The sequence below is a fragment of the Palaemon carinicauda genome, chromosome 13, assembly GCF_036898095.1.
Source record: "Palaemon carinicauda isolate YSFRI2023 chromosome 13, ASM3689809v2, whole genome shotgun sequence".
Lineage (NCBI taxonomy): Eukaryota > Metazoa > Arthropoda > Malacostraca > Decapoda > Palaemonidae > Palaemon > Palaemon carinicauda.
In genome coordinates this window covers 36,219,840-36,235,162 of record NC_090737.1, presented here as the reverse complement: position 1 = coordinate 36,235,162, position 15,323 = coordinate 36,219,840, and the positions used below count along the sequence as shown (strand labels likewise).

The 15,323-nt window shown below is 45.2% G+C and overlaps 1 protein-coding gene across 1 annotated transcript in view; it reads left to right on the top strand.

The window, feature by feature from the left end:
- The window catches only part of LOC137651500 (uncharacterized), a 160,582-nt gene that overhangs the window by 89,705 nt on the left and 55,554 nt on the right, over positions 1 to 15,323 (top strand). The window contains exon 9 of the mRNA XM_068384727.1: positions 8,047 to 8,163. Within this exon, the coding sequence (XP_068240828.1) occupies positions 8,047 to 8,163 (117 nt within the window). The remainder of the gene's footprint in view (positions 1 to 8,046; positions 8,164 to 15,323) is intronic.

Sequence of the window (15,323 nt, the reverse complement as noted above, 5' to 3'; positions counted from 1 at the left end):
GGAGCGTATTTCCAGAACACGGCCTCACCCCGTAAACGCAGAGCATGGCACTTGCAAGAATAGGAGAAACTTAAGGGAGATCTGAGCAACACTCCTCTTTCCTGAACCTGGTTAGCCCTTCCCCGTCATTCCCTGGAAGGATTTTTGGCGGGGGGGCTTTCCGTTCGAGATTTCTCCATCGGACAAGGGGTGACTGCTTACCCCTTCCTCTGGGAGCTTACCAGGTTCTTTCCCTCCTCGGTTACGGCCCGAGGTTTGGTTCAAGGAAGCTACAGGAAGAGCATGGGTACTTTCCTCCTCTTGAGCTCAGGCACCTTGGCCTTTCGTCGTTAAGTATCTAACTTGCTGACAAGCTCGATGTTGTACCATCTGGACGCGCTGACTGAGGGCTTCCTTCGGGTGTCTCATCTGTGGAGGTCGACGACCTCAGACACCCTTCCATCCTTGAGAAGAGTTTGTTTGTGCCCAAGGACAGAGACTTAGACAGCGGCTGTGCGGAGGAAATCGACTTCCGTTTTCACTCCTCCAAGGTGCTTTCTTCCAGACTCTGCAGGGCTCCAGCGCCCTTTTCTTTCAATCACGTCGGCCTAAGTTATCGGCTACGACAACTGGGACAAGGTGTCCAATTGCAGTTTCCTCCTGTCAGGAACAGATGGCACGGGAGTCTCCCCCGGGGGGGCATAGTCCTGAAAGGAGTTCACGAACTCTAGGATTGCAGGTTTTTCTCTGGGAGGATGCTTAAGGTTACTCATCCGAATGACAGCTTCCCGATGCCCATTCCCGCACAATCTCTGTGATCAGCCAAGGATATCGCGCCTGCCGTCTCTGTCAGCGAATTCAGTGTCTCTGAACCTCTATGCCATAGCGTCAGCAGAGTTGCCCGGTTGGGCAGAATGATCCATACCTTAGGCGAAGGTCTTCCTTAGGATCATCGATGGCTTCACCCTCGGCCTCCTCAGTCGATCCTTTCTTGTAAGAAAGGATCTGAGAGGGGATGTCCTTAGTCGACCTCTCAGCCCTGATCAAGTTTGTCGAACAAACTTCGGCCAGCGTAGACCAGCAGAATCGATCAGACTGGTAACGAGGCGACAGGACTCCTTAAACCCTGGATCGGAAGGACGGGTACTTTCAGTTTCCATTCCTTCCATCTTCCAGGGTGCTCGTCGAATTCAGCCTAGACTGCAAGTATTCCTGCTTATGATGCAGTGTGGCTATCCCGCCGTGGCATAGCAGGTTTGTTTCCCCAGAGAACTCTCCCTGCCTTCCTCTTGGCCGCTCAGGTGCAGGCTTCCGCCTCCTCTGCTGTTTGGAGGGCTGGTCAACTCCGGTAGGCTCGGGTTCGACCTTCTTCAGCGCCGGGACAAGCTTCCGGATGCTTACCATGAGTGTGGGCTCATGGTATTTTGCTTGGAGCCTTCTCTTCCTCTGCCTCAACATCTGGAGTATCTGGCCATGATATTGAGTCAACGGCCTTACCACGTTGGAAACCCCGCTTCTCGTCCGTCCAGCGAGGTTAAGCAACGTCGGTACTTGGATGGGTGACCGCCTGGGGACGCCAGATTCTGTTACCACATCCTCCGAGCCTTCCTTTCGGTTGACTGTGGCAAGACTGAGGAGAGTCGCAGTACCTGTTCTCAGTCAAGCAGAGCTTTCAGCCCTACCTTGGAACGTTTCCTAGTTCTCCTTTCCTCATTGACCCGTCTATAGTCCGAACGGTCGCCTCAGGATAAGTTCCATGTGGGGCGATCCAAGTTCCGGTGGCTTCAGGCAATGTTTAACCGGACTTCCTGGCCCCTATGGGACCAGCGGAACTATTAGACCTGCAATGGGTGTTGACCTATGGAGCCTCTTGATGGTAGTGGATATTCTCGTCCTTTCCCCACATTCTTGATGCTGTTCTCGGACTCGTCAAAGGAAAGGGGGGGCCATGTTCCGGTCCAGGCCTATGGTCAAGACCTGAAGGATACCTCTCCATCATTCAGGCAGGCTTAGGGGCCTTAGTCTGGCCCCTCTACAGATCCTACAGCTCCTGCCGAGTCGCCCCGTGCGCGTCGACTTCATGATTCTGGCGTATTCTAACCAGCAGGGGACGCATTTTCACACCTTCACATCTTGCAGTAGAGATACCGGGATGATTGAGATTCTCTCAATACCACCATCGGCTCTCTCATTCCAGGCAGGGGAATGTTCTCTCAGACTATCCGAGCAGAGCCTCGTAGAGAGAGTGTACCTGGGGGTCTTTGACCTTGGGTAACCAGCAAGTACTGGTCTGGGGGACCTGATCGCGACAGCTTGGAACCTCAAGCTTCCGCTATTCTTCCTCCCAGTCTCAGACCCCGAAACTCTGGGAAGATGCATTCCGGTAATGGTGGGACAACTTCGACGCCTGCTTCTTCCCTCCCTTTTGTCTGTGGACAATGGGTCTCAACAAGACCAGGTTGTCCGTCAACCTTTCAATGGGAGAGCTCCACTGGGACTATGCGCAGAACGGTTTCTGGACCCTCTGCTTCCCATGACGGAACTCCCGGGAGAGCTTCTCCCACGGCGCAGACTACTCAAGCAACCACGCTGCAACATCGCTCCCGAACCGGGGCGTCGCTTCGGCTTCATGCCTGGAGACACTACGCCTCCTCCTCAAGAGGAGACAACCCGCTGCAGTCGCGGTACGGAGGTCGCGTCATCTGCGATAGTCATCCACAGGGGTCTCCCAGGCAAAGTGAAGAGTCTAAGGTGGTTGGTGCCGTGGGAGATATACCTCTTCCCTTGAGGCCTCTTCTCCAGCAATAACGGTCTTATTGCCTTTCGGCGGGAGGAAACTCCTTTCCGCTCTCGGCAATGAAGCCTGTCGCTCAGCCTTTCCCTGACCTTCAGGCTTAAAGGAATAACTTTTTCCTGTCCGCTGGATCTATCCTCGCTCATGCGAAGCTACGATCGTCCCTGCCCTAGTCGGAGGAAGACCTCCAACTTGGAGCATGGCTCGGACTTTTAGTCCTTTAAGAGATCTTCTCAAGACCCTTTACGACAGGCCTCGGATTGTATTCCGCCTTGGGTCTCCTGCTCACTCTGGCCACGGCCAGTGTGTAAGCAATCTTCTTGGTCTCTTACGACTCCCCCCTTTCTAAGGAAGAGGGGAAGGCAACATTCAGGCTCGCTCCTGAGTTGTTGGCTAGACTCAGAATCTGAGGGTCCCGGCCCTTCGGTCCGATTCATTCAAGATTTCGAGTCTCCATTCTGTATCTGATGTCCCAAGACCTTCTCTTTCTTGCCAGTAAAGGAATCGAGAGGTTAGCGCTGGGAACAGCTGCAGTTTGTCCTCAGTTGCAGCCGATTTGGGAGCACAAGGAGGACATGGGGGAGAGTCACCAGTATACCTCTTCAGCCCGGACTCAGGACATTCATCTCGACCTGTCTCCAGACCCTCCCCCGTCACGTCGCCCTACAGCACGATGTTGGATACATCGCAACGTCCCTCGCCTTCGAGTAATACTACTCTGTGACGCAGGTGCTACAAGCTGGAGTCTGGAAGCGTCTAATGACCTTCGCAGCCCGCTTCCTGCAGGGCGTGACCCACAGGAGTCTCGATACGTTTTCTATCGCTCTGTGGTGGCTACACAACAGCTGGTCTAACCTCAGGCTCCTTTTTGGACAGGTAGCAGAAGGTTGAGGGCATTGTTATCAGGTTTTAGTCTGCATGAACGAAAGAAGTATGTCTGGCCCTTACTACTTTCTTCATCATCCCCTCTACGGGGAAGCAGCATCCTGGTCTCTGCATAGCTGACCTCGAACCTCTGCAGGTAAACCATGCTTCCTTGTGTTCCGAGTATTGAGTCAATACTGTCGCGTCCCCCATACCCTGACGAGGTGGTATTGGGAACGTCCTAACCCAGAGTTCCTTCTGGAACTCCAGGTCAACTGCTTAGGACGGGTCACACTTCTTCCTTCACACACAAGCTTACGTAGGCCACATGGTTCCTTACGAAGCAAGGAACTTGTGAGGTGCAGGGACTCCTTTTATCGAGTGCTACTCACTCGGATTCTGAGTCCCCGGGTAAAGCCAAAGCCAGTATGGCTGGGGACTTTCCACCCTACCTAAGGGGTAAGTCACCCTGTGTAAATAGCGTGGTTTGTATTTCGGTTACGGAACAAATGACAAATTCGAAGATAATTTGTATTTTTCCTAACCATACAAACCTTAGCTATTTACACACATTTGCCCGCCAGCCCTGTCCCCCAAGACAAGTCCTACCTCTAAGTGAAAGTGAGCATTCATCTGTGTGTGAGGGAGGGGAGGGGTAGCTAGCTACCACTCCCCTACCCTCCCGCTAACTAGCGCAGGGGTAATACACCCTCGTTAAATTCTAATGGCTCGCCATTTCAGCTGTGCTAAAAGGTAAACCCTGTGTAAATAGCTAAGGTTTGTATGGTTAGGAAAAATACAAATTATCTTCGAATTTGTCATTTTGCTTTACCCATTTAAGAACCTTAAACTTGATGTGAACTACATAGGATATTTACTATACTGTATTTCCTTGTGAATTTTAGAAATTGTCCGTATAAGTTTAGCATGTAAATGGTGCATCATGTTGTAGTGGTTTGCGGACTGTGGCCAGAGGTAGCACCCAAACTGACTAGTGTCCGAATGCCGACCACACACCATCGTTCAATGCACAAAAAGATTAAACGGTGGAATACCCAAAAATCTAGGTAACAGGTCAAGAGAACTGAGCACTGGGCACCACCCCTTGATTTTATACTGGGCAAGGGGACCCAGCTAGAACTGTAGTTGCAAAATATTATTCAGAGGTAAGCCGATTTCAGGTCATGTAGGTACTAAACATCAGTAGAGGAAATAAAAAAAGGGGAAAAACAATGATACCAAAGAAAAAAAACAAACTAAATTAATGGCTGACAAAGGGACACTTATGATGTACTGGAAAGAAAAAAAAGTTTACAAGAATATAAAAAATATTTATTTTGAGAGAAAAAAAATGAGAAGGTACAGGTCTCCAACAACCAGAAGCAGTGACCTAGATATATCCAGGCAGAGCCTCTTATGATTCAATCTAGAGAATGATATACATTACATAGACAAGTATAAATAGTATACACATCTTGGCTAAATTTAAATGTAATTTAAATAACTGCTTGCATCAAGATCAAAAGGATTATAAAACAAGGTTGCACATTGGACCTGACTCTACTTTCTCACCTCTACACCAGAAAGACAAAAAAAATTTTGGTGTAGAAAAAAACTGACAATCTTCTGTGATACACAGTATGTCATGGTTATTCTACACCCATGAAAATGGACAAGAGGCAAGGCCAATTATAATCATATTTTGAGGCCCCCCTCTTGATTTCAAAGTCACACACAGAAATAAGATAAAACAAATAAAAGCCCTTTTACAGGATAAAGCCCTATCTGGTTTGTGATGCAAACATTCTAATTGTTAACATCAAGACAGAGCCTTTCCGTTCAATGTAGATATTATCACGGGAAAGTTCCAGGCTTGTGACAAAAAAAAACTTCAAGCTTAAAGGCGAACCCCATAACACTGTGGTTCATTATCTGCATGAACTGTCAGCTGGATTTGGTCATTGACAACACTTAAAGTTTGGCTGCTGCTGAAAACTTTGCTATGCCACTTTATGTTCACTTGTTTCTGGGGACAAGTATGTGAAACACTATCCATGGAAACTCTTATGTCAATATATGAAAACAACAATTATACTATGATGGGACAATATCTGTCAGTGATAAGAATAATCATACAATAAAACACAGTTAAAGTTGCTCTGACTTTGGAAAAATGTTCAGTCAGTACAATCACTATCACTACTTTTTTTTTTTTTCACTGGAATACTTAGGAGTCTCTAGATTGCTCCTTTTCCAAGGATTTTATGATTCAGTCTTGTTTCTTCTTCTTTATTATCTAGTTTCATTTGCTCTTAATCTTAATTATATCACAATGTAGTAGGGCAAACTTGAATCACTCATCAGTATACGGGAAGAAGTAATAACAATAAAATAGGTTTTGAGTAACTTTTCTATTGACGAACTTCATCTAGCCTATAATCCCTGCTGGGTGCAGGGCACCGTCACTCTGTAATAAAAAGAATTCTTTTAGAGATGGACTAGAGATTAAATGAACAATACATAAAATTTATAACAGCCTTAAGTTCAACCTAACTAATGATAATAAATAATAAATCTAGAAAATAACTTAAATTTTTCATAACTATTTCTCCAAATTCTCCCCCACTAGATCTCCAGTCCATCTCAAAATTCCCCATGACAAGCAACAATGCCCTACACCAACTCGGTACATTTCAAGTGAATATAGATAACATTACAAATGAATTCCAGTGGAGAGGTAGGATGATCAATTAAACGAAATTTAATTAATCAACCTGGACTATTCTGAGTCTCTGTCAAAGGATCAGGACCCGTCGGATACTAGAGAAAGTGCCTCCTAAGATAAATTGGAGGTTCAAACCAGGCCTTTAACTGGATATGGTGAGCTTTTACCAGTTCACCATCAGGCAGTCTCTGCAGCTCATAGGTGACTATTCTCATGTACCTTAGTAACATGGAATACACCCTCAAACCTAGGGATGAGCTTGTTCGTCAGAAGATGTCCCAACTGGTGCACCTTCTTAAGAACCAGAGAACCCTCCTTGAACAGTTTGTACTGAGGATGTCCTTAAGCCCATGGGTCTCTCGTTTCTGCTGACAGCAACGGGATACTATCAACATCGTGAGCACCCTTCAGTATGTTCTCAGCTGGAGTACTGCCAATCTCAGTGTGGTGGGAATGGTTGTACCTGAGAACCGCTCGGGATAAGTACTGGTCCCATTTCAGAGATTCCCAGAAATCACCCTCAGTAACTCACCAATGGTATGGCTCACCTGCTCCACTGCACCATTGATAGAGAGTTTATATGGAGTTGTTTTCACATGTACAACATTATACCGCTTCAACAACTCTGTAAATTCCTGGGAAAAAACTTCAGGGCCTTCCTCTATAGTTAGTTTTTCGTGATTCATGCTGCTCACCGTCCCCTGATGTATCTTCATGACATGAAGATGGTGGACAGTTGTCTAGCACGGACACTGGAGGACCTGTCCGAATTTAACTTTATTGTTAACTACTGTCCAGGTGATCAGAATGCCGCAGCAGACTGGTTATCCTGTGGTCCGCATTAACTGACTGTCTGCTTGCTACTGAACCCACCACTCCCAAGTTGCCCACTGGGCTGGCCTTGTATAAGGAGGTTTGTGGTGGTCAAGATTCTCTCATAATTTAGAATCCTTGGTGCCCAGACCATTTTTTCATAGTAAGAGGGGAGAGTTGTGCTCTTGCTGAGCTCATGGAGTTAGCCCAAATATTGACGTTATATTAAAAATGTGTCTCTGTGTGTCTGTTCTTACAAATTTCACATATATTGTATTAGGAAATCACATTCTGCTATATTACCTAATAGACCTATCTTTCCATCAAAATAAGTACCAGACAAAGGTTATGCCTGAGATGCCAATTAGTGTTATTTTATTAAAATCTAATTGTAATGATTAGCTCACTTTTGTAGAGCACTGTACATTTAATTTGTCATACTTCTGTAAATTAACTTCTTTTATTCTTCCATCATCAAAGTTACCACAAATCTACTGCTACTACCCATCATGCATACAGTATTTGTTTCTCCACTCTCTTAGTTTCCCCTTATCCTCACAACCTCTTTCTCAACATCACTTTTAACTTTATTACAAATACTTACAAATGTTTTTAGTAAATTTTTATTCATATATTTTCTTCTATTCATTTATTTATACAGTTGCATAGTTTGCCAATGCATCATGTGAAGTAAATTGAAATTATTTCATTCTATAATATACTGTATCATGTACTGTACTTAGCACTGTGAAATTGGTATAGAAATGTATGGTTGTTACAGTTACTAGACAAAAGATATAATATTTCATGGTTTAATTCTTTTAATATTGTTGATATAGAGTTACAATAATTAAGTGAACTTTTTCTTTAGCAAGCACCTCACGAGATGGTAATAAAGATAGGCTAAGTGATTTGACCTCCATGAAGGATGGGTTTTTCCTTGATATGGATGGAGAAATTGTCCAAGAAGAAGAGAATGAAAGTTCTGGCAAGTCAAACTTTGATCATCTTTAGTGTGCTGTCTTTTTAACAATGTATTTTCTTTCTATAGAAAGATTGCATGATAATAATACCAATACAGATTAGTAAACTGTAGTGAAAACTTTTGTGTTTTGTTTTTAATGTATATGTAAAAATTTTTCGTTTAGTTTGAAGATTTCAATTAAAGGACATGCATGCTTTTGAAATTCTAACTCATGACAATTCTTTGATATGTAGTATGAGGAACCACATTAAACTGTATATCTTTCCCACTGAAGAAGTAGTTACTATGAAAAATACTGCACATTACTGGAATGTAGCTACCCATACCACAAAAAGGGACAAATTAATAAGGTTTGGTTTTCGTAATAGAATTTTTTTCTAACTTTAGAATAGTTAACTGTTATGTGTACATTGAGTGTGAGATAATTTTATCATGTTCACTGTTTTTCAATATCAAACTTACCCGATGATCATATAGCTGCATCCCTGCTGCCCGACAGAAAAAACCTACGGGCGGAATACGCCAGCGATCGCTATACAGGTGGGGGTGTACATCAACAGCGCCATCTGTCAAGTAGGTACTCAAGTACTCGATGTCAACAAAGAACCAATTTTCCCTCTGTCGTGCCACAGGCAAGACCTACTAAATACGCCGTCCCTAATTGGATTTGTTTTCACAACGATTTGGTGAAGTACACTATTCCAGTTTTGAGCTTTCGCTATGCAGGGGTTTTATCTTCATTTCAAAACTTGAACTCGTTTTGGATAGATTTAATTATGGTGACAAAGAGAGTATGGATTCTCTTTCAGTTTTAAATGGCCCACCCTTCCCTTAGACGGAAGTGTTGGTGACGAAGAGAGTATGGACTCTCTTTCACTTTTAAATGGCCGACCCTTCCCTTAGACGGAAGTGTGTTTAGGTTTTTGGTAATTTTGCTTAACAAGTTATAGATCTATTTATTTTATATCTCTCTGCCTTTATAGGCCTCTTCGATTAACTTTCCATTTATTATAAACTTATAAAAATTAATTTTTATGTTTGTTTATATGCGACCTTTCCTAATACTGTAGTAGGCGGTCCTTACTTGGAACCGAAGTTAATTACCATTGAGCCCGTCATATCGTATTTACCTTTTAAGAATTTATACTTTTTTAATTTTAATGTTTTTGAAAGAATTTCTTTGATAGTCTCGTACTGTTTTCAAAGATGAACTAACGTTTAGTTTAGTCTCCGCAGTTGTTGACGTTCAGAACGTTCAACATGCGCTCTATCGTTACGATAGAGAGAGAGTATTTCACGGTTTCACGTTGCAGTAAGAGTAAACCGATTCTAGCGTTTCGTTCATTCTTTCTTAGCTTAAATGGTTTAAATTCTAAATAAAGGAACTTTTTATTTGGGAAACCTTTCAGTTTTTTCCTTTAGCAAATAATATGTTTTAACGATATATAATTGGGCTCTTCTCTCAGGTTCTAAGTCAAGAGAGAAGAGAGAGAGAGATAGAGACGGAGGGAGAGAGAGGAGAATAAACGTTTCGTTCAAGCGGGTAACGTTGTTCTCGTTTTTTTTTTTTTTTCTACTCTTCTCCCTAGTCGCTGTAGGGGAAGAAGGTAAAACGTTTCTAGAGTTTTATTCTTGTTCCCAGGCTTTATGCGGTGAGAGATTTTAAACGTAGTTTATTTGATCTAGTGTTTAGTCTCTTTTCCAGCCACTGAATTCTTTATCTTTAATTATGTTTTTCTGTTGCATTGTAAAACTGTTTTCGCAATTACTACCTTTTAATGAAGGATAGGATTGCGTGTTTCAGGTAGAAATCAGTTAAAGTTTCGATTTCAGTGAAATAAGTGCAAACAGAAAATCAAAAGTGATAAAGTGATATGCGCAAAGTGTTACAGTGTTGCGTTCGAGGGTTCGTCTGTTCGTGCCAGTTGTTCACCTAGTCCGGGACCTCTTACAAGCTCCCAAGCCCAGGGGAGAAGTAATGTCGAACGACTTATGGGTTCCACAGGCCTTGATCGACGAACAGACGTTTCCCTCCGTGGTTTCGGGTGTATCTACACACGTTGCCGACGTGATCGCCCCACCCACACAAAGACGAGAGAGCCCATTTATTCCTCGTCTGCGGAAGAGGTTTCTCGTAGAAACCATGGACCAAATCTTGCAGCTTTTTAAGTGCAAGTCGGTCCCTTCCGCGCAAGTCCAACGGCCTAGGTGTAGCCACTGGGTCAGTTTGGACTCGCTGCAGTCATCCGACGACTGCACACCTCCCAAGAGAGGCAAGGTGGTACCGCAACAGGCAGTAACTCCGTCTGTTGCCGCACCAGCTGTTTTAGACCCTCAGTCACAACGGACAGTAGCTCCGTTTGTTGCCGTCTTTTGTAGACCCTAGTGGTCTTTACTGCAGTCTATGCAGACTCAGTTAGCTGCGGTTATGCAGGAGTTTCGTGCGGAGAAGGTTTACATGCTCTCGTTAGCCTACAACCTGCCACGGTTGTGCGCCCAGCTCACGCTGAGGCTGCCTGCTCCCACACTCCGGCTGCGGAGAGCTCCACCTCCGATGCGCGATCGACCCTGCCAGACGCATGTTAACGTTAGCCGACGTGCGGCTCCCTCCGTTAACATGCGTGAGCTACCGCATCAGCAGTGGGAAGGTGGAGTCAAGCTGCCGTGTTTTGACGCGATGCGTTAGTTTCTGCAACCCACGGCAGTCCCCACCACGCACCACCACTCCGCTTTGGTTGTTGCCTGCTCCCACACTCCAACTGCGGAGAAGGTTGACGATGCACCCGTTGGCCTATAGCCTGCCACGGTTGTGCGCCCAGCATGGCTGCCTGCTCCCACACTCTTGTTGTGAGAGCTCCTCCACCCATGCGCAGTCGACCCTGCCAGACGCATGCTGACTCCCACAGACACACGGAGCACTCCGTTGCCGTGCGTGAGCTACCACAAGCTGCCGTGTTTTGACACGGTGTGTCAGCCTCCGCAACCCACGGTGGTTACCGCCACTCGCCCGCAGCAGACTAGTCAGTCAGGAGTTGAGGCTTCCCCACACAGCTTTGGTTGTTGCCAGCTCACAGACTGTCAAGCAGTTACATGACGTTGCCTTCTGGTCTGCTACTAATGCACCAGTGCTGTATGTCCTCACGCACCTGTTGTGGTTGACAGTTCAGTTTTTGACAGTTCACAGACTGCCAAGCAGTTACATAACGTTGCCTTCTGGTCTGCTGCTTATGCACCAGTGAAACCCTCACTGAGATAACCTAGCTTTTCTCGGACATGGTTCCTGTAGATGAGAAAGTGCTGTTCTCCCTCCTTCTGATATTCCCTTGAGGACTCTGTCATTTGGAAAGGAGCCTTAAGCTGCTTAGCCTCCTATGGACTTTAATTAAAGCATAACATGCTTCCAGGGAGGGTAAATGGTTCCGCTTCAGTCGCTAACCCCGTCTGTTGCCACACCTGCTCCCATAGACCTTGGGCTTTGTTGCAAGACATGCAGTCCAAGCTTAGTCCTTGATAGAGGATTTTTTACGGAGAAGAACCTTCTAGCCAACAACCTTCCTACCGGTTGGTTGTACGCCCTGTTGACGCTGAGGTATCCTACTCACGTCCGCCAGTTGAGATGGTTCCTCCACCGGTGCGACCCAGTGTGGGTTGCCAGTCGCACGTTGACGTTAAGCGACTCTCGGAGGTGGTTGTGGACGTTCAGTGTGTCACTAGGAAGACGTTCAACAACCAGCAGAGGTGACTTGTTGTGACGCAGTGCGGCAACCTCAGCAACCCGATAGGGGGTTGTCTGCACAACCCAGACAGTCTAGACAGTTTCGGGTTGTCGCTGTACTTCCTCGCGTCCCCATGGTTGACAGTTCACAGACTGTGCAGCAGTACCATGATCTTGTGTCCGGCTCCGTCACGCATCCACCAGTGCGACCGGATTCAGCGAGTCAGACGTTGCCCACTCCGTTGCCGTTTCCTCATCAGTTTCGGATGAGGAACCCTCTGATGAGGACATGGCTGAACAAGACGATCAACCCCCAGCCCTGCTATCCATCCAGAAGATACTGAAGAAGGAACACGGCCCTGTCAGGCTGTGGATGAGTCTGGTTAGGACACTGTCATCCGTGGTTCAATTGGTGTCACTTGGAAGACTACACCTCCGTCCTCTTCGGTATCATCTAGCTCTTCACTGGAAAAGGACAAGACGCTAGAAGCGGTCTCGATCCCGGTTTCCGGAAGATAAGTCTGGTCTGACTTGATGAAAGGACTTTATCAACCTTTGAAAGGGTCTTCCCCTGACTGTTCAGACTCCCAACCACGTTCTCTTCTCAGACGCATCGGACGTAGGCTGGGGTGCGACCTTAGGCGGTAGGGAATGCTCGGGATTATGGAACTCGAGTCAAAGGACAATGCATTTCAACTGCAAGAAGCTTCTGGCAGTACGTCTGACCTGGAAAAGCTTCAGGTCTCTCCTTCAAGGCAAAGTGGTGGAGGTGAACACGGTCAACTCCCTGCTTTGATGTACATCTCCTAGCAAGGAGGGACCTACTCTCTGACATGGTACGAGTTCGCAAGTGACCTCCTCTCCTGTTCAACAGGTCTAGACTTTTCACTAGTAACGAGTTTCATCCAAGGCAACTTGAATGTCTTAGCAGATTGTCTCAGTAGGAAGGGACAATAACTCCAACATATTGGACCCTCCACAAGGATGTATGCAAGAGACTTTGGGTCACCTGGGGCCAGCCAACCATAGATCTCTTCGCAACCTCGATGTCCAAGAGGCTCTCAATACTTTGCTCACCTATCCCGGACCCAGCAGTAGTTCTTATAGATGCCTTTCTACTAGATTGGTCTCATCTAGATCTATATGCATTCCCTCCGTTCTAGATTGTCAACAAGGTACTGCAGAAGTTCGCCTCTCACGAAGGGACAAAGTTGACGCTAGTTGCTTCCCTCTGGCCCGCGAGAGAATAACTTACCGAGGTACTTCGATGGCTAGTAGACGTTCCCAGAACACTTCCCCTAAGGGTGGACCTGCTACGTCTGCCACGCGTAAAGAAGGTACTCCAAGGCCTCCACGCTCTTCGTCTGACTGCCTTCAGAGTATCGAAAGACTCTCGAGAACTAGAGGTTTTTCGAAGGAGGCAACCAGAGCGATTGCTAGAGCAAGGAGAACATCCACCCTTAGAGTCTACCAATCGAAGTGGGAAATCTTCCGAAACTGGTGCAAGTCAGTATCCGTATCCTCGACCAGTACCTCTGTAACTCAAATAGCTGACGTCCTCTTATATCTGAGGAAAGAGCGATCTCTTTCAGCTCCCACTATCAAGGGTTACAGAAGCATGTTGGCATCAGTCTTCCGTCACAGAGGCTTAGATCTTTCCAACAATAAAGATCTACAGGACCTCCTTAAGTCTTTTGAGAACACGAAGGAGCGTCGTTTGGTTACACCTGGTTGGAATTTAGACGTGGTTCTAAGATTCCTTATGTCAGACAGGTTCGAACCACTTCAATCAGCCTCCCTGAAAGATCTCACCTTTAAGACTCTTTTCCTGATATGCTTAACCACAGCTAAAAGAGTCAGTGAGATTCATGCCTTCAGCAAGAACATCGGATTCTCATCCGAAACGGCTACATGTTCTACATCTTGGTTTTCTAGCCAAACACAAGCTGCCTTCTCGGCCTTGACCAATATCGTTTGATATTACAAACTTATCGTATGGTTGGAAATGAACTAGAAAGAGTATTATGTCCTGTAAGAGCTCTTAAGTTCTATTTTAAAACCTTTACGAGGCCCGTCTGAAGCTTTATGGTGTTCAGTTAAGATTCCATCTTTGCCTATGTCAGAGAATTCTTTATCCTATTTTTATCAGACTGTTAATACGAGAAGCTCATTCCCTTCTGAATGAGGAAGACCAAGCTTGGCTGAAGGTAAGGACACACGAAGTTAGAGCTGTCACAACTTCCGTGGCCTTTAAACAAAATAGATCTCTGCAAAATATATTCGATGCAACCTATTGGAAAAGCAAATCAGTGTTCGCGTCTTTTATCTTAAGAATGTCCAGTCTCTTTACGAGAACTGCTACACTCTGGGACCATTCGTAGCAACGAGTGCAGTAGTGGTGGGGGCTCCACCACTACAATTCCCTAATTCCAGAACCTTTTTAATCTTTCTCTTGAAATATTTTTGGGTTGTCCGGAAGGCTAAGAAGCCTTTCGCATCCTACTTGATTTGGCGGGTGGTCAAAATCATTTCTTGAGAAGCGCCTAGATTAGAGGTTTTGATGAGGACCTTTAGTATGGGTTGCAACCCTTCATACTTCAGCTCCTAGGAGTCGCTCAGCATCCTATGAGGATCGCGAGGCTCAGTAAGGAAGACGTACTTAAAAAGGCAGAGTAATTGTTCAAGTCGTCTTCCTTACCAGGTACTTATTTATTTTATGCTTGTTATTTTGAATAACTGCTAAAATGAAATACGGAATACTTAGCTCATAATGTCAACTTGTAATGCTGGTCTCTACCCACCCCCCTGGGTGTGAATCAGCTATATGATCATCGGGTAAGTTTGATATTGAAAAATGTTATTTTCCTTAGTAAAATAAATTTTTGAATATACTTACCCGATGATCATAAATTAAAGGACCCACCCTTCCTCCCCAATAGAGAACCAGTGGGATAGAGGAGAAAATTGGTTCTTTGTTGACATCGAGTACTTGAGTACCTACTTGACAGATGGCGCTGTTGATGTACACCCCCACCTGTATAGCGATCGCTGGCGTATTCCGCCCGTAGGTTTTTTCTGTCGGGCAGCAGGGATGCAGCTATATGATCATCGGGTAAGTATATTCAAAAATTTATTTTACTAAGGAAAATAACATTTTGCTAAAGTAAATTAATAAGGTTTGGTTTTCGTAATAGAATTTTTTTCTAACTTTAGAATAGTTAACTGTTATGTGTACATTGAGTGTGAGATAATTTTATCATGTTCACTGTTTTGCTAAAGTAAATGCAGTATTTAAGAAAGCATGATTATATTTATGCAAGAAATATTTGTCCTTTAATGCAAATTCCAGTTTTAATTAAACCTCCATTCTCATCTTGTGTGGTGATAGTTTAAAAGAAACCAAAGTTGTTCGGTAATTACAGCTGAGGTGTATGCTTAGCTTCCAGCA